The 19,648-nt window shown below is 39.6% G+C and overlaps 1 protein-coding gene across 2 annotated transcripts in view; it reads right to left on the reverse strand.

Moving 5' to 3' along the window:
- Nucleotides 1-19,648, reverse strand: part of SCN8A (sodium voltage-gated channel alpha subunit 8) — a 219,613-nt gene that overhangs the window by 58,343 nt on the left and 141,622 nt on the right. For both annotated transcript variants that reach the window (XM_037031019.1, XM_037031018.1), the window contains 2 exons: nt 12,943-13,305; nt 444-576 (listed from right to left, as the gene is read on the reverse strand). In XM_037031019.1, coding sequence (XP_036886914.1) covers nt 444-576; nt 12,943-13,305 — 496 coding nt within the window. The remainder of the gene's footprint in view (nt 1-443; nt 577-12,942; nt 13,306-19,648) is intronic.

Below are 19,648 nucleotides of genomic sequence, written 5' to 3' on the forward strand. Positions count from 1 at the left end.
CACAGTACATTTGTCCTTACGGGAAAACCAAAAATATTGTTAGTAGCTAAAAAGGAAAAGAAGAAGATATGGTTTGGGGTAGAGGGTGTGAGGGGGACTCCATCATCCTATATCCTCACAGTTCTTCACTCCACACTCCTTTATGCCGCACGTCATCCCACGGGCTCCTCATGATGACGGTTACAAAAGCTTCTTCAGCTCCTCTGGCTCACACTCATGTCATCCCTTCATATGTATTTCCTACCTGTGTACAATGCTGGCAGCAGCTTTGAATTTGGATTCTCTATGTGCAGATTTGGGATGCTCGTTTCTATAATCAGTACACTATTCCTAAAGCTTAGACACAATTTTTACAAAACTCAGACCAAGGGACAGGGATTACATTTATCACGCACATGACATATTTGTATTTCAGCAGTTCAGACTGACCACAGGACACATACCTTCTACTAATGTATTTGTAACAACACTCAGGATACTGTTTATCCTGTCCTTCCGCCCATAGGAGGCCAGCTGGTCCATGGAAACTAAGAGAGATCCAGGACCTTTCTTCTTAATTTCCACTTCAGTTGTACCCTGGGGGGAAAAAAAGCAAATGGGGTGAGTAAAGTCTTATGAACATTAAGGCTGAGCCTTACCAGATTGACAGCCCAAGCTGTGAGCAAGGATATATGCTCTTCCTTCAACTTTTTACCTTGATCCTACAAGCCTATTAACCTCAAGAAGTAGCATGCAACAAGTTGGCCATGGGCCATCCTTACAGTTGTACAGATGACAAGACAAAGTCACTCCGGTTTGTACAAATCTACAGTGCACCCACGAGTCTGGCTGGGACCCAAATACCTCATCTGCTTAATTCCAAACATAAGATTAGAAAGACCAGCTCCCGGGGGCAATGCCATCACAGGGAACCCCTGAATTTTCCCGTCCTAGTCTCAGAGCTACAGCATTGGACTAGAATTGGACCGCATGATAAAATAAGTCAAATCCACCTCTGTCTGGAAATTCATTAAGGGCCAAGTCCCCGGTCGCACTGAGTGTTAATAAACACTGTTTGCTCCACTTGCAGGAACACTGTCACTCCGCCAAGCTGCTGCCTCCAGATGCCACACCTGGGCCTCACTGAGTGTGAGCAAGTTCTACCCCAAATTTCCTCCAAGCCACTGTAAAGAGTCTGGTAAGTTTTAGCTGTCCTAATTAAATATACTGCATCATATACATTTATCTTATCTTTTAAATTTTTATTTTGTGAGTTAAGCTGCCACATTCAAATTTCCAACCAGAGAAAAACAGCAGAAAATACCAGGAACTTGCAGTGGGCAATACTAGTATGTTAGATTACAGCATAATATCCCTTGCTTAATATCCCTTGCTTGTGTTTTCTGTGCCAACCTGATTATTCTACAGCAGATCAGGTTTAATGCGATGGCTCAAAACCTAGCTTTCTAGTAACCATGCTGTCCACTTTAACTTGTTATCCGTGGAAAGTTGCCTGACCCTTCCATGGTGAAGGTAACAGGCACAGACTGTCGCCATCACTCCTGTTTGTATGAAGCTAGAGTGGTACCCATCTGATCCATACCAGAATGATCCTACCAATTTTAAAAAGAAAATAAATATCTCTGGAGAGCTACATCAGAAAGCCTTTCTGTTCTTATATATGTTTAGGTTTTAAAAACCGTAGAATGAAAGTTCCTGGAAGATTATAATTTATCTCATCACAATGTTTCATCAAACTTTCAATGATCCAGCCACTCATTTGTCTCACCTGCGGGTTGGTTTGTTTGGCAGAGCTACAGAAGAGATGGAAAGGACAAAGCACCTCTTCCTTGGTAATTCCTGACTGCACTGCTATCCAAACACCTGAATATGCAAGAATGACTTATTAACCATGACCTCAGGCCACAGAAGGTATATTTCTTTGAGAAACCACTTTTGGTTATAATTCCCAGCCTGATATTCATGACATTTAATAAATCAGATAAATGGACACATTTAAAAAATTACAATCATCTAAAAATGGACACAGAAAGGCCCCATTCAATGGACACTCATATTTTTATGTGTAAAATGAAAGTAAACAGTAACAGGGATATGTGGAGATAATTTCTATAAAATTAAAATCTGTTCCATAATAAGATGTGTTATAGAATATATTTTAAGATTCAAAACAGAAATAAATGAAAGAAGATACCAAAAAAATGAAAATTTCAAAGCCCGTATTTAGGAACTTTTAGAAGGTAAGAAGAGAAATTCATTATGTTATCTTTTCATACAGGCAAGACATTTACCATAGATCCAAATAACTGGTTCTATCAAAAAGATATCCAAAACAGATGACTGTATATCTGTAAATTAAACAACAGACTTCTAAAAACCCATGGGTCAAAGATGAAATCACAAAGGAAATTGGAAAATGCACCCTGGCTGGTGTAGCTCAGTGGATTGAGCTCGGGCCTGCGAACCACATGGTCATGGTTCGATTCCCAGTCAGGGCACATGCCTGGGTTGCAGGCCAGTTCCCAGCAGGGAACTCATGAGAGGCAACCATACATTGATGCTTCTCTCCTTCTCTCCTTCCCTTCCTCTCCAAAGATAAATAAATAAAATCTTAAAAAAAAATTAGAAAATGCTTCTGACAATAATGAAAACACAATACATTAAGATTTATGGGATGCAGCTAAAGGAATGGTTAGTAAAAATTTTACAACTTAAAATGCTTATATTAGAAAATAAAGAAGATATAATCAATATAATGAATGCTCTAAGCTTCAACCTTAAGAAAAAAAGATCAAATTAAATTCTAGGTAAGCAGATGAAAAGAATAAAAATAGAAGTAGAGATTAATGAATTAGTAAATGGACAAGCAATATACAATCAAACCAGTCAAATGTTGTTTTAAAAAAAGTTAATAACCCCTGGCTGGCGTAGCTCAGTGAATTGAGCGCGGGCCTGCGAACCAGATGATGGCGGTTTGATTCCCAGTCAGGGCACATGTCTGGGTTGCATGCCAGTTCCCAGCAGGGGACGCACGAGAGGCAACCATACATTGATAGTTCTCTCCCTCTCTCCTTCCCTTTTTCTCTAAGATAAATAAATAAAATCTTTTTAAAAAAGTTAATAAAATCGATAATTCCCCTAGTAAGATTAATCAAGGAGAAACAAGAAAATACAAATTATAATTTTTCAGGAATAAAAAAGGGAACATTACTATAAGTCTTACAGACATTTTTAGGAGAAGAAGAATATATTGTGAACAACTTTATGTCATTTCATCTTGGATGAAAGGGACAAACTTATTGGAATATGACTTATCAAAACTGATAGAAAAAGAAACAAAATTAAAACAGGTCATATTCAAGAAATCATCCTTAAAAAGCCTTACTTCAAAGAGAACTCTAGGCCCAGATGGCTTCACAAGTGAATGCTATCAAACATTTGCAGAAGAGATAAAACCAATTTTACACAAATTCTTTCAGAAAACAGAGGATAAGGGAATACTTCTCAATTTGTTTTATAAAGCTAATCCTGATACTAAGCCTAACAAAGACATTACAAGAAAATAAAATTAGAGGCCAATATCCGTCATGAACAGACGTGAAATTTTTATCAAATATGAGCAAATAGAATCCAACAGTATATACAAAGATAACAAAGTATGACCAACAGTGTTTATACCAGGAAAGTAAGGATAGTTTAATATCATAAAAGAAGTCAATATTGTTCATCACACTAAGAGATCAAAGGAGAAAAACCACATGATTATATCACTGATGAAGAAAAAGAACGTTTAACAAAATTTGACACTTCTACATAATAAAGTTTCTCAAAATGCTGCAGCTTTGATCTGATAAAGAGTATCTATGAAATCGATAGCCAACATTAGACTTCTTGATGAAACACTAAATCTTCCATTAATACTGGAAATAAGAAAGGATGTCTGCTTTCACCACTTCTATTCAATTTTGTATCTGAAGTCCTAGCTAGTGCAAAAAAGCAAGAAAAAATTTTAAAAGTCATAAAGAATGAGGTTGCTGCTATTCACAGAAAATATTATTGTGCACGTAGAAAGCCCTATGGAATTTATATTTTTTAAAACCCCAAGTCTAAGAGAAGCAATGTTAATTTATCAAGGTCATGAGATACAAGTTCAACATATAAAAATCCATTTTATTTCTATATTCTAGGAACAAATACTTGAAAATAAAAATTATATTTTCACAATAGTATCAAAAGTATACCTGAAAGTAATACAAAATAATATTGAATATAATGGTAATTGAAAAATAAAAATTATTAAAAAATTTTAAATGCCAAGGAATAAATCTATGATGGGCAAAACCCCCACTACAAACTATGCAACTTTGCTGAGAGAAACTTGAGAAGATTTAAATAAGTGAAGAAATATACCATATTCATAGATTGGAAGGCTCAATATAATTGATGCTCCATCTTCCCCAGCTGACCTATAAATTCAGTGCAATTGGTATCAAAATTCTAGGCTTTTTTGAAGAAACTAACAAGATGATTCTAAAATATATGAGGATATGCAAAAGATCCAGAATAGAAAAATCTTTTTTAAAAGGTCTAGAATAGCAAAATAGTTTCTTAAAAGATTATTTAATAATATTTCAAAATATTTTTTATTTGGAGGGCTCACACTATCTCATTTCAAGACTTAAAAAGTTATAATAGTTAGCCCTGGCTGGTGTAGCTCAGTGGATTGAGTGCGGGCCTATGAACCAAAGGATGATGGTTCGATTCCCAGTCAGGGCACATGCCTGGGTTGCAGGCCAGTTCCCAGCAGGGGACCCACAAGAGGCAACCATACATTGATATTTCTCTCCTTCTCTCCTTCCCTTCCCCTCTAAAGATAAATAAAAACTTTTAAAAAAGTTATAATAGTTAAAACAAATATAGTATTGGTATAGATAGGCATAGACAAATAGATCAAAGGAGTAGAATAGAATCCAGAAACAGACCTACATATGTACAACATCAATTGGTTTTGACCAAAGTGTCATGTCAATTCAATGGAAAAAGAAGTCTTTTTAACAAATGGTGCTAAAAAACTGGATATCCACCCAGGTCCACTCCTATGTAGTTTTATACACAAAAGTTAATTTGAGTTGCATCAGGCACCTGACTGTAAAACCCAGAATTATAAAGCTTATAGAAGGAAAATATCTTCATAATCTCACAGACCAGCAAAGATTTCTCAGACAGATGCAAAGAAATAATAAAAGGGGGGAAAAACTGACATATTAGACTTAATCAAAATTAAAAATTTATGTATCTGATAAAGGGCTTATATCCACAGCATATAAAAACTAACAGATAAATAATAAAAAGAACAACTCAATTAAAATGGCAAAAGATTTGAATAAACAATGAACCAAAGAAGATACCAGAAGTCGATAAGCACATGAAAAAGAGCTAATCATTAATCATCGTGGAAATGCAATTAAAATTAAAAGCACAACAAGATCACGTTTTACACCCACTAAAATGCTGAAATCAAAGACACCACCAAACATTGGCTTGGATACAGAACAACTGGAACCCTAACACATTGTTATCGGGAGTATTAAAAAATGGTGGGACTCTTCTGGAGGGCTGTTTGGCAGTTTCTTATAAAGTTAAACATACATTTACCATATGGCCCAGAAATTCCACTGTGAGGTGGAATTTATCTCATATAAGTGAGAACATTTATCTTCAAAGAATTGTACAAGAATGCTCTTGACAAGTTTATTCGTGCTACTGAAAACTGGGAACAACCTGAATATCTATCAACAGGAAAATAAATTTAAAATTGGGATATATTTATACACAGTGAAATACCAGTCACCAATAACAAGTGAACTACTGATACATAAAACAACATGAATATATCTCCAAAACGTCTTGTTGAGTAAAAGAAGCCAAATAAAAAATACATATTACATGAGTCCACAAGAATGAAAGAAAACTAATCTAAGGAGACACAAGTCAGAAGTGGTTACCTGGAAGTGGGAGGAGACTGACTAGAAAGGAGTATTAGGGTACTTTTGGGGAGAATCTTGTGGTAAAGAGGGCTTAAGGGACAATCCTCAACTGGTTGGAGAGTTCCTTCTCTACCTTGGTTTTACCAACCTTGGTAACTCTCGGGTTACCCAATGTACTACTGCAATACTGATTACAGAGAATTCCACTGAAAAGGAACAGGTAATGCAGAGGGTGTAAATGTGTATAAGATGTACCGGTATTTTGGAAATAAACAAAGATCAACTAAACAAGAAAAGTAAAGGCTATTTATCCTGAGTCTGACATAGTGAGGGAGTCAGTCAACTCCACGCGTGTTTTAGCAGACTCAAAAGGCGGCAAGGGAGTGGGTAGTAAAGCTTTACAGTGGGAGACAGAGAGGCTTCTGTTTCCCCGACGAGAGGCAGTTGCCACCGGGCAGCTGTAGGCAGGTTCACTAGAAGCTGGGTATCCTGTGTGCTTTGTCAGGAGTGTATGTTGGCTTTCTTTGGTTGGTTCCAATTCAGTCGGAAGCAGGGACAAAAATCAGGGAAGTTGTCAGTTATTAACCAGGTCATGGCCATTTTGAGCTGATTGTTACAGAAGTTATTGTTTAGCTTGCTGGATTGTCACAAGATAGAAATTTGGCTTCCTCTAAGTTTGACCCAAAGCAGATTGGCTTTCTCTTGTTTATTATAGATCGGGGGGTTGGTTTCTTGAGCAGGTTGTGGGTGAAAGTTCTATTTTTATGCTGTGATCAGGTCATTGTCCATTTGTATATGCAATCTCTCAGGATTCATCAATCAGATTGATTAATGAAGAGGTAGAGGGCAAACACATTCACAATCGCTAATTGCTTATGAGGACAAAAACTAAAAGGGCTTAAAAGAACATTACATGAAAGTGCTAAGCAAGGGGGAGTGGTGGTTAAGGGAACATCCAGAGAAAAATATATCTACACTAAGAAAATCTAATCTGTTAAAATCAGGGTACACAGGATACCAAGGTGGGTGGTTATGTCCTGGAACTCCTTCTTAGATGGGTGAGGTTTTGAAAGTTAGGACTGAAAGTCCAGGTACTTGACTATTGTTTCTTTCTTTTTATTCTTTCTTTCAGTTTGAAAAAATTTGAGATAAAATGCACATAACATAAAATTCACCATTTTAACCACTTTGAGGTATACAATTCAGTGGCTTTTAGTGTATTTACAATGTTGTACAACCATCACTATAATCTAATTCTAGAATAGTTCCATCATACCAAAGAGAAATATGGTACCTGTTAGCAGTCAATCCCAAACCCTCTCTACCAGCCAGCCCCTCGCAACCAGTAATCTGCTTGCTGTCTCTGTGGATTTGCCTCTTCTAAACATGTCATATAAATTACATCATATTATATGTGGCCTTTCATTCCTGGCTTCTTTCATTTAGCATAATGTTTTTCAAGATTCACTCATGTTGTAGCACCTATCACTCTTTCTATGGCTAAGTCATATCCCATTGTAAAAATGTATCACATTTTGTTCATTCATCAGTCAGTGGGCACTTGGGTTGTTTCCACTTTTTGGCTATTATGAATAATAATTTTATAAATATTTGCCAACAAGTTTTTGTGTAAACACCTGTTTTCAATTTTCCTGGGTATATCTCTAAGAGTAGAATCGCTGGGTCATATGGTAACTCTATGTTTAATTTTTTTGGAGTAATTGCCAAACTGTTTTCCAAAGTGGCTGTAGCATTTTACATTCCCAAAAGTGAAGCTGGCTATGTTTCTTGCGACAGACTATAGCCAACTGACAGGAAGAAAACCTGCAGCAGACACTAGCCTGTATAAAGCAGCTTTGCAGCCACCTTCCACGGAGAAGCTGCTCAGGATCCTGCTACTGGCTCAGCTGCCTGGTTCTTTCACCTGGATGGGGCCCAAAAGGACCAGAGGAAAGATCACACACACTTTCCCATCCTCCCTTCCCTACCTTTTCAGGTTTTGTTTTTGGTAAATGGAGGTATCTACATATTTTTCTTCATTTTGTTTCATTTGCTGGGGAAGGAGGAGGAGAATGAATAACTTTTTAAAGGTCAGGGGATGCTGCCTTTTAAAAATTCAGCTTCTAAGGAAGCTTGGTACAAAACTATCAACAGAGGAAGAAATTGACAACTTTAATCCTGTTCTTTGAAAGTTAAACCTAGTGTATACTTGTTCCATTTCTCTTAACCCAAATGCAAGATTTATTAGAACATTTAGCCACTGATTTCCAACCTCCTAAATTGTAGCTGTCTTCAAAAGAGACATTCTGCAACCACTGCAGATGGCAGGTTCTACCCATGTTTCTACAGATCTGCCAAGAAAGCTAAAGCTCAACTTGCCATTGACTGTAAGTTGCTTTCACAAGGAAATGCGTAATGGGAATCTATCATCCAGTCCAGTCACCTTTCTTGAAGTTAAAATTTAGAGCACTTTGGAAGTGACCTTGGGATTTAGCCATTTATCTATGTTCAAGTTTTTTCCAATTTTTTGTACTGTTTTTCTTTAAAATAACTGTACAATATTTTCTCCTTTTTAAAGGGTCCTTAGAATCTCAGAAGCCCCACCCTCTCCAAGTCAAGCAATCCAGCTGAAATCCCACTGTCTGCTTCTCAGGGCTAAAAAGTCCAAAAAATTATAGGAAAAGGAATAGAAACTAAATACCAAAAATGTGAATACCTAGAATGGGCCCAATAACATGTTTCACATTTTATATATGTTATTACATTTAATTTTCATAATGGCCCTATAACAAAGGTCCTTTTATCTTTTTATTACAGATATGGAAATGGGCTTAGAAAGGTTAATTTCCTAGGATCACGTGTGTAAGTAAAGTAAAGCCCTGGCCAGTGTGCCTTAGTTGGTTGCAGCATCGTCCCATGGACCGAAAGGTCATGGGTTCCAACCCCACCAGGGCACATGCCTGGGTTGCAGGTTCGGTCCCCAGTCAGGGTATAAGCAAGAGGCAACCAATCAATGTTTCTCCCCCCCTCTCCCTCCCTGCCCCTTTAAGCATGTCCTCAGGTGAGGATAAGAAAAAAAAAAAAGTAAAGAACTCGGGCTTTAGAATCAGTATAGCATAATGGTTAATGGTTAATACTCTGCAGTTAGATCACCTGGATTCAAATCCTAACTCTACTGCTTACTGGAAAACCAACTATTGTCTAAGCCTTGTTTCCTCCACAGTAAAATGCAGACAACTGTAATATCTGTGCCACAGGGCTGGGGCTGTGAGCACTAAATGAGATAATGCTTGTACATCTGTAAGCTAATATGTCATACTTTCTGAGTTATGTGTGATCTTTGGGTTGTCAGTAGCATTTGCCTCTTAATGAATGAAGAGCTATGATTCTCACCTACTTTTCCAGCTAAGAGATGAAGACATGGGAAGTCTCCTCATCCTATGTTAAACCAAAAAGCAAAAGTAGAAATTCCCAAACTATCTCCTCAAAAAAATCACTACTTAATCACAAATGAATAGCTAATGAAGATGTGACACTATTTTTGATGAGACTCTGACGAAGTGAAGTCCAGATGTCTTTCATTATACTTCTTAATTTCTTAAAACACAGATGTGGCACTGCTTAATCATTAAGACTATGTGAGACCAGCTTGTAAACCAGCGGTGGCCACTGCACCAGCCCACAAAGCATGCGTGTGTAACTGGGAGTGCTCACCCAGTTCAGGCAAAGACAAGTCAGTCTGCAGCTGCAGACACACCCAGTGTTTCCACAGAAAGGATGGTGATACCCCAGCCCAAAGGGGCATCAGTGCCTCAACTGGCCTGGACTGTGTATAACATTATAGCATATCATGTCCTTCTAAGATAAATGACTGTTTTTCCCACATACAAAAAGGAGTTAATATTTAATCAGGAACTTTTCTTTGGCAAGTTTTCTTGGTTCAAGTTTCATCTCAAGTCACTAGGTCTCAGAGATGAGTCTCTGAGTCTCATCTGTTAATAGGATAAAACACCTACTGAATAGGGTGGCTATAAGAATTAAATGAGATCACGCACATAAAGTACTTAGTGAAGTGTATTAAGAACTCAATGTATGGTAGCTGTAATTATTATGTCCACCGTGGAAAACTAGAAAGAACAGAGAAGTGTAAGAAAAGAGTCAGCAAAAGTCCCCTCCCAAAGGCAACTACAGTTAACTTTAGTCGGTTATCTTTTTCCTACATGCAGTTTGTCTTCTTGGAGATGTGGTATACCATATAAACTACATGCATTCTGTTTTTGTTTTCTCAACTTGGCTTATTAATATAAATTAGATATTTCCTCACACTACTAACAACTAGGAAGTTGTCTATGTCTTCTAACAAAATAGTTTTTCCTAATTATGAAGTCCTTGGGAATGATATAGTACTGCCTACCCCATCTTCCTGTGCTTTGGGATCTGACCTCCTGGCCTTGGGAATCCTGAAATCTGTCACCATCAACACTTGGGACCACTGCAGAGAATTTCCTATATGCTTACAGGGTGTTGAGTGCGTAGGTTCAAAAAAACCAAAAATGCTCTGCAGTTTACAAGGCGGTGCAGAAAGCCTCACATTCCACAACCCCACAACCATCTGTTCAACTGCCTCTCAATTTTTCTCCCACACAGTACAATAGAGGCTGCTAAAAAACCAAAAACAAACCCCCAAACCTGCTCATCTGATGTAAGCTGCTGCTCAAGCTCCTTCCTGAATACCTTTTCTAATACCTTCTCTTCAAAGGAAAAACAAGATGCATTACTGAGCTTAAATATTTTTAAAAACTGACAGGATATTAACATTCAGTTTGGCTCTCAGCAGTTGAACTGCCCCAACTGTACTGAACATTCTGACCCACCCTCATTCTTCGTGATACCATTTTCCATTTCTTTCAGGGAATATAATGATCTAATTGTGAAGCTCAAAACTGACCTCTAGACATAGAATTAGTGAAAATCAAATACAAATTAAATTTAAAGATAATCATCTATAACATTTATTTTGACCAATTATCTGGTTTGGGGGGCACTGTGAAACCAGTTTGTTATTACTGTCCCTATTACTGTTGATCTTCCATAAACAGGTCTCCAGAAGAGCAAGGGCCATGTGACTATACAGAGAGAACACTAACAAGAACTGAAAAACAGAAGACTAAGGTTTCTGAAAGATCTAAGATTCTGGCTCCATCAGCGATGAGCTGACCTCGAGGAGCACCAATTCTCTGAGCCTGCTTCCCCATCTAAAAAAGAAGAATAATAATCTATACCCATTTTGTCAGCCTTATGGGATTTTTATTCAGAAAAAATTAAATTATACATGTAAAAGCAATTTGCAGCTTGTAAAGAGCTATACAAACGTAAGGGAGAAAGTATTTTGCTTTTAAATAAAAAGGCAGGGGCCCTAGCTGGTGTGGCTCACTGGACTGAATGCCGGCCTTTGAATCCAAGTGTGGCCAGTTCAATTCCCAGTCAGAGCACATGCCTAGGTTGCAAGCCAGGTCCCTAGCAGGGGGCGTGTAACAGGCAACCACACATTGATGTTTCTCTCCCTTACTTTCTATCTCCCTTCCCTTCTCTCTCAAAATAAATAAATAAAATCTTAAAAAAAAAAGAAAAGGCAGGGAAAGATGACCTCAAATACATCCTAATTGCCTTTTGAATTTATATATATATATAGTCAACAACTGCCCTAAAATGCTAAAAACAGGTGATTCTGAATAATTCCACCCTCGACTGTCCAGTTTTCCTCCACACATGCATCATGCTAATTAAAGGACTGGCTGTCTTCGTGCTGTTAGGGGAACCCGAAGCATTAGAACACAGCAGACTGACATGCTATCTCAAGGAACTTACACCAGCTAAAGAGGAACTGAGGAAAGTTAAGGAATTAGAGGTAGGAAGGATTAGGATCATTGAGATTATAAGAATTTAAAACCAGGAAAAAGGTATGAACAGCTTAGAATTTAAAGAAATGTTAGGAGATGGTTTTCCCAAAGAGGGAGGCCATTCTCCAAACCCCTAGACATTTTTCTGCAGCTACTACATCCAACTCCTTTAGAGCCTGACATTTGATTACATTTAAAATTCATCTTTTTCTCCCCTTTTCCTTCCTCCCCCATACACCACGTGTTCCCACCCCAACCTCCTATTCTCCCTCCTTTGATTTATTTCCATTTCGATCCCTTTGATGTCTAGGTCCAGTTTTGCAGGGTTTTCCTTAACCTCTCCTGGCCTGGCTCTCCCTGGTGTCCGCCACCCACCCTCAGCATCATGCACGCACATTCCTCTTTGGAAGAATCACACCTCATTCTTGCAGAGAAGCCTTGGAAAATTATTCAAAACTGTATTGCTTTCTAAAATAGAAAGATAAGAGCTTTAAATTCCAAGCTGTTTCCCCAGGAGAGAGGACATGGCCGGGAGAAGCAATGGGAGTTCCAAACCCGCTCAGACTTGGTCACTGGTGGTGGTGACAGGATGCTTCTCATTCCAGGTGGGCAGGATCCGCTGGCCAGAGGCATTCAGTCAATGCAGGTGGGGGAGGGGAGGCGGGAAACAGGCAGACAGAAATTCCAAAGTGGAAAGAGGAAGAGGTAAAATAAAAGGAGGGACCTAAAATACTGTAGGAAGGGGAATCATCAAAATCAAAGAAAGATGGGGAAAATGGAGCAAGGAATAAAGTAAAAGGGAAAAAGAAGAGTAAAGGGGGAGGGGCAAAGACTGAAGACAGAAATGAAAACAAACCTGGAGGGAAAAACAGAACCAGTCGGGGTAAGAAAGAAGATTGGGGCCGGTGGGGAGCCGGGGAAGCAGAGCACAGGAGAAAACACGTGGAATTAGAGGAACAGGGAGAGGAAGGGAGCAGGGAGACTGCCATGCCTAGCCTTGGTCTATATGTTTACTTCCTTACACTGTCACTGGTAGCTGCCTTATCTATTTTCACCTCTGGCAAGAGACGCCCGCCGATGTGGGTGCCGGGACCGCCGATGAGCGACACCACGCCGTTGCAGTCCACTGTGCTGTTGCGCTTCACACTGCGCCGCAGGCTGGGGAAGATGCGCGAGGAGCGGCTGCCCTGGCTGTAGCCGCTGTAGCCGCTGTAGCTGCTGCGGCGCTCGCGGGCCCGGATCGGGATGAACAGCGAGTCGCGGCGGCCCTCGCTCTCCTCCACTGTGCTGTGCTCGTCGTCTGCAAACTCGTTCTCCGAGCCCGGGTCCCGGAACCGCCCGGGCCCCCTGAAGCTGAAGATGCTGCTCTTGCTGTTGTGGCGGGATAGGAATGGGGAGCCTGGAATGCTGAGTAGTGACTGTAGAAAAAGAGAGAGAGAGATTGGCAGGTTATGAGACGGGAAGCTGACCCCTTGGAGCCTGAGCAAAGGCTGCAAACTTCCCTAGCCTGGTCCCATCCTTGCATTTGTTGTCAGAGCACAAGTGTTTCCAGAAAGCACTAGGGGTGCTGAATTGCTACTACTGTTCAACACCCATTATTACTCTCTTCTCTTTGTCCCATACCCGTGAGATATGCCTGTTTTTGAGCAGTTAACCACTCAAAAATTTTACTCATTGTTCACTCAAGCACCGAAACGATGCTTTGGTCTCATGCTCTATACAGCCAAAACCCTGGGAAACACATCTGTGTGCCTATTTTTCACACTATGGGCTCACATGCGGTGTGCCTTTAATGTACTCTATGCCACACTTGGCAAAAAGGAATTTAAAAGTGGATATCAGTTGCCATTCGTTCAACATAACATTTTTCACCAAAAGTTTAAATGTTTGTAAATTATATAATTCTCAGCACTGACATATTTAAATAAATCTCTTCTTTACTACTTAGAAATTTTTCCTTTCTTTCTCCTTCAACTTATACTGCCAGTACACATTCCCTAGAGAATTTTATGCTAACATATATCTTATACATCAGTGTATTTTATTGATTACCTCTGAATAGTTTTCTGCAAAAAAACAAACTGTGCTTTGAAAAATTTAAATCTTCCTGTGAGTGTCTAAGAAGTTTAAAAATATTCTGAATTGAGTTTTTATTATTCTTATTAACACAATTGACCAAGATATGCAAATACAGCCCTGGCTGGTATGGCTCAGTGGATTGAGCGCCAGCCTGCGAACCAAAGGGTCGCCAGTTCAATTCCCAGTCAGGGCACACACCTGGGTTTCAGGCCAGGTCCCCAGTGTGTGGGGCATGTGAGAGGCAACCACACATTGATGTTTCTCTCCCTCTCTTTCTTCCTCCCCTCCCCTCTGTCTAAAAACAAATAAATAACAGCTTAATAAAATAAAGTAAAATGTGAAATTAGAAAAAAAGAAATGACCTTTTTCATATTTATAAATATATTAATTTGTATCCCAGCGATAACCATCTAGCTCCTGAACTTAAAGCATCCCAATATCCTTGACTATAACTTCATTTCACACTTAACAGAAGAGTGTAAGAGTCAAGTCAGAATGTCTTACAATGGATTTACATTACCTGTATTTAAGGAAACTTTGTAGACATTAATATTCCCAATTGTCCAATGAACCCCAAAGATTTTTATTCCTTAGGGTAATGCACTATATAAGCAATGGGATGACAGAGAGGTACGTGCCTTCCTTCGGTAAAGTGGGAGAAGCTGACCGTGAAGAGAAAAGTAGAAAAGAACTGGTGTGATTTTGGGCCCCAGTGCTAATCTTGGGCATAGGAATAAATGAGTTAAACATCTAGGAATCAGGTTTCTTAAAGCTAACTGTGCTTGGGAAGCCTTCAAGTGTCCCAAGGAATTGCACCCCACTTTGAGGACTACTGCTTTAAGAGAAAGAAACTTGACAAACAACTGACTTTGGACAATCCTCCTTGGTTTCCTGAGATATTTGGTTTTGCCCAATTATGACTCTGAAGAAATGCTCAAAATAATTTTTAATTACATGAAATTTTTGCCTTAGACTTTAGACCTTCTCCTTCTTGTGAATGACTCCACTTTGAAAGTTCTCTGTGGGCTGGGACTCCACCAATACAGTGCATATAAGTGTTAAACAAACCTTTTAAAATAAACTTTTGATCTATGTGTCTGCTCTTATGCCATTCCAGACTGTTTCAATTACTGAAGCCTTGGTAATATCGTTTGATGTCAGGTATGGTGATCCACCCACTTTGTTCTTCTTTCTTAAAATTGCTGTGGCTATTTGGGGTTGTTTATGGTTCCACATAAATTTTTGAAATGTTTGTTCTATCTCTGTGAAATAAGTCATTGGTATTTTAAAAGGGATTGTGTTGAATCTATAAATTGCTTTGGGTAGTATGAACATTCTGATGATGTTAATTATTCCAATCCATGAACACGGTATATGTTTCCATCTATTTGCGTCTTCCTTAATTTTTTTCTTCAGTGTTGTGTAGTTTTCTGAATACAGCCATATGCAAAAAAATGAAAACGACCACCAACTTAAACCATACTCAAAAATAAACTCAAGATGGATTAAAGACTTAAATATAAGTTGTGATACCATAATAGTACTAGAAGAGCACATAGGCAGGAAAATCTCAGATATTCCACACAGCACTATTTTCATTGATATGTCCCCGAGAGCAAGGGACATAAAGGAAAGAATAAACAAGTGGGACCTCATCAAATTAAAAAGCCTCTGCATGGCTAAAAAAAACATCAGCAGCCCTGGCTGGTGTAGCTCAGTGGATTGAGCGCGGGCCTGCGAACCACATGGTAATGGTTCAATTCCCAGTCAGGGCACATGCCTGGGTTGCAGGCCAGTTCCCAGCAGGGAACTCATGAGAGGCAACCATACATTGATATTTCTCTCCTTCTCTCCTTCCCTTCCCCTCTAAAGATAAATAAATAAATCAAAAACAAAACAAAACAAAACATCAGCAAAATGAAAAGAGATCCAACTGTATGGGAAAACATATTTGCCAATGATATCTCAGACAAGGGTTTGATCTCCAAAATATTTAAAGAACTCACACCACCGCACGCTAGGAAAACAATTTAATTAACAAATGGGCAAAGGACCTGAACAGATACTTCTCCAAGAAAGACATATAGAGGACCCAGAGACATATGAAAGGGTGCTCAGCATCACTAGCCATCAGAGAGATGCAAATGAAAACCACAATGAGATACCACTTCACAACCGTCAGAATGGCCACTGCAAACAAATCAACAAACAACAGTACCAGAGAAGTTGTGGAGAAAAGGGAACTCTAGTGCACTGTTGGTGGGATTGCAGACCGGGGCAGCCACTGTGGAAAACAGTATGGAACTTCCTCAAAATACTAAAAATGGAATTGCCTTTTGATCCAGCAATTCCATTGCTAGGATTATACCCTAAGAATCCTGAAACACTAATTCAAAAGAACCTATGCACCCCAATGTTCATAGCAGCACAATTTACTATAGCCAAGTGCTAGAAGCAACCTAGTTGCCTGTCCATCAGTAAATGAGTGGATCAAAAAACTGTGGTACATTTACACAACGAAATTCTATGCAGCAGAAAGGAAGAAGGAGCTCCTACCCTTCACCACAGCATGGATGGAACTAGAGAGCATCATGCTATTGGAAGCATATACTGTGTTTATAGATTAGAAGAATTATCATCATCAAAATGGTCATACTACCCAAAGCAATTTATGGAGTCAATGCAATCTCTATTAAAATACCAATGACTTATTTCACAGAGATAGAACAAACATTTCAAAAATTTATGTGGAGCCATAAATGCACCCCAAATAGCTGCAGCAATTTTAAGAAAGAAGAACAAAGTGGGTGGATCACCATACCTGACATCAAACTATATTACCAAGGCTACAGTAATTGAAACAGTCTGGTAAGTGAAGTAAGTCAGGGGGTGAAAGACAAATACCATATGATCTCACCTATTAAGTGGAACCTATTCAACAAAACAAACAAGCAAGCAAAATACAACCAGAGACACTGAAATTAAGTAAAATCTGACAGTAACCAGAGGGGAGGGGAGAGGGAAATAACAGGGCAAAAGAAGGAAAAGGGTTGTCAAGGAACATGTATAAAGGACCCATGGGCAAAGCTAAAGAGGGAAGTGGCGGCAGGAAAATGGAGACAAATGTACTTGAAAAACAATGAAAAAAATTAAAAATATATAAAATAATACTCTTGATTGTTAGGGTGGGTGGGGATAGGAGGAAGCTCCGCCTGGACTTTGCCAAGACAGACATCCTCACAGTAACCTGAGTCTGAGGAAGAGACCACCAATGCTGTATTGCTGCTTTGTTCAGAGGGCACCAATTCCCAGCTCCCACGGAGAGCCAACAAAAATAAAATCCCACAACATTCCCTGCTTGGGTGCAACTTCCCCGGCCTCACTCTGCAGACCAGGGAACCTCGCCAGGGTGCACAAACCCCAACAAAGCTCTTTATTGCCTACTTTATGGCTGATTGGCATTTCTTTCTCGGTGGAGCCTAAGAAAACCTTTCACTGATGATAATCCTGGAGAGGCTGTAGGGCTCCTCTGTAATATTGCCACCCATTATCTTTTTGTTATCTGTTAACTCCATTTCTAGTTCTAGACTCAAAAATGCTCCCAGTTCTGATCTCCTTCTATAATGAAGGCCCTGTGGCTCGATGGGTACATTTTCTTTGGTTATTTCTAGTTCCATCATACTCTATTCTCATTTGTATTTCCCTTGTTACGCAGTCTTCTCCTGCCACAGCTCAAAGCAACTCACAAATCCCTGAGATGATAAATGAATTTGATCACTGGGGGCCACATCAAGAAAACTATAGATTATTTGATAACAAATGTCACTGTTAAATACACACCACATGCAACATTTCTGACAACTTTGCTAATCACTCTGATTTGCTCCTTTGCCCCAACCCTGAACCAGAGAAAAGAAGTTGCATTGGTCAGATTCTAGAATGTATGTTCACAAGGTCTCATTCATGAGTGGACAGTGTCACTGTGTGTTAAAAAGGACACACGCACGGGCCTGTTCTTACACTTCCTTCCTCTGTGTTGTTGGATTAGTAAAGGGATCAAGGCCTCCTCCAACTTACTGCTTGCTATTCCTCTTCTCCCATTTATTTTATTTTTTAAAAATTATTGTTATTATTATTAATTTTTTTTATTTTAGAGAGAAGGGAAGGGAGGGAGAAGGAGAGGGAAGGAAACATTGATGTGAGAGAGAAACGTCAATTGGCATACACGCCACAACTGGGGACAGAACCTGCAACCCAGGCACATGCTCTGACATGGAATTGAACCACTGACCTTTCACTCTGTGGACCAATGCCAACCAAGTGAGCCATGCCAGCTGGGACCCTCTTCTTACATTTATATTTGGACACCCTCACTGACTCACTCCTCTGAACCAGTTCTCCTAGTCTGATTCACAGAAGAGTGCTGAGTGAAGGACCTGCTACTGATATGCAACGAGACAAACAGAAAGGTGGGGAGAAGCATTTAGAAACTCTTACAAGTAGATGGCCACAATATCCAAGAATGTGATCGTTTTTCTAGAAATTCATTGTTATTTTATTTTACAATAGTATCTATCAGTTCATGAAAACCTGGGGAAAATAGAAACTGGTCCTTTACCACTAATAGTTTGAGAAACACTTTTCTAAACAATGTGGCTGGCCAGAAGGTAAGTGTCTTAAAATGTACCTGTGATTTTATTTTGATCAGGTAAGGTAAAGAGACAACAGATACAGTGACAACTGCCTTTGAAAGAAGAGTTTATCACTGATAGTTCCTAAGAGAAGAGGTCATGCAGGGCCTCGTGGGGAGGTTCCAGGACTGGTCCAGAGGCAGAAAGGGCAGTGGGGTGGGGAAGTGTGGCACAGAGTCTTGGCTGTGGTTTACTCCAGAAGGAACATGTGAGGCAGAGCTGGCACTTTTGAGCAAGTTTAGGATTGGATAGTTTAAGTAATTTCAGGTGGACCATCCAAGGGGTCCCAGCTGTCCAGTAGCTGGCCCTGGAGCGATTTAAGACAGGGGAAATAAAGACTTTGTGTGGGAGAGTTAGATAAAAGGAAGAGGTTGGAGAATAAGGCCTTTGAATTGGTTCATTTACATATGAAAGGCACACTTCCGAGCAAGCAGCCCACTAACTCCAGGAATTGAGTTCACCTTGGGAGGGGCAGTCCCTTCCCTGCAGTAAGGCTCCTAAAACGCCAAAGCACCCTAAAATACAGAGAACACAAACACGACTGAGAGAGTAAGACCCCAAGATTGGATTTAGGGGAGATAGGAAGTATCCTTGAGTTTCTACCCAGATGTTTAATTCAGTTTAACATAGAACACTGAGAGGTTCAAAGCATAAACTTACATGTTAATAATTGTGCTGTGGGCACATTTGGTGTATTTGCCTTGGCGGCCTCACTGGGGAGAAATATGACCAGGAAAAGATGGGACACAGACGCTCCTGGGCTCCTTAACCAAATCCCATGATCACCTTTAACGTCATCACTCCATGTCCTAAGAAAGGCAGTCAAGATAACTTCGAGCTTTGACCCACACTTACACTCACCACTTCTGTTCCCCAGTGTCCAGCAGCTTCTTCCTCTACAAACCTTCTTCATCTCCCCACACCACTGAGCCTCTCTTTCAGATTACTATGCTCTACTTTTTACTATAGTTCTTTAAATACATGCTTTATC

Source organism: Sturnira hondurensis, unplaced genomic scaffold (genome assembly GCF_014824575.4).
Source record: "Sturnira hondurensis isolate 20B ecotype Veracruz unplaced genomic scaffold, ASM1482457v3 Scaffold0020903, whole genome shotgun sequence".
Classification (NCBI taxonomy): Eukaryota; Metazoa; Chordata; class Mammalia; order Chiroptera; family Phyllostomidae; genus Sturnira; species Sturnira hondurensis.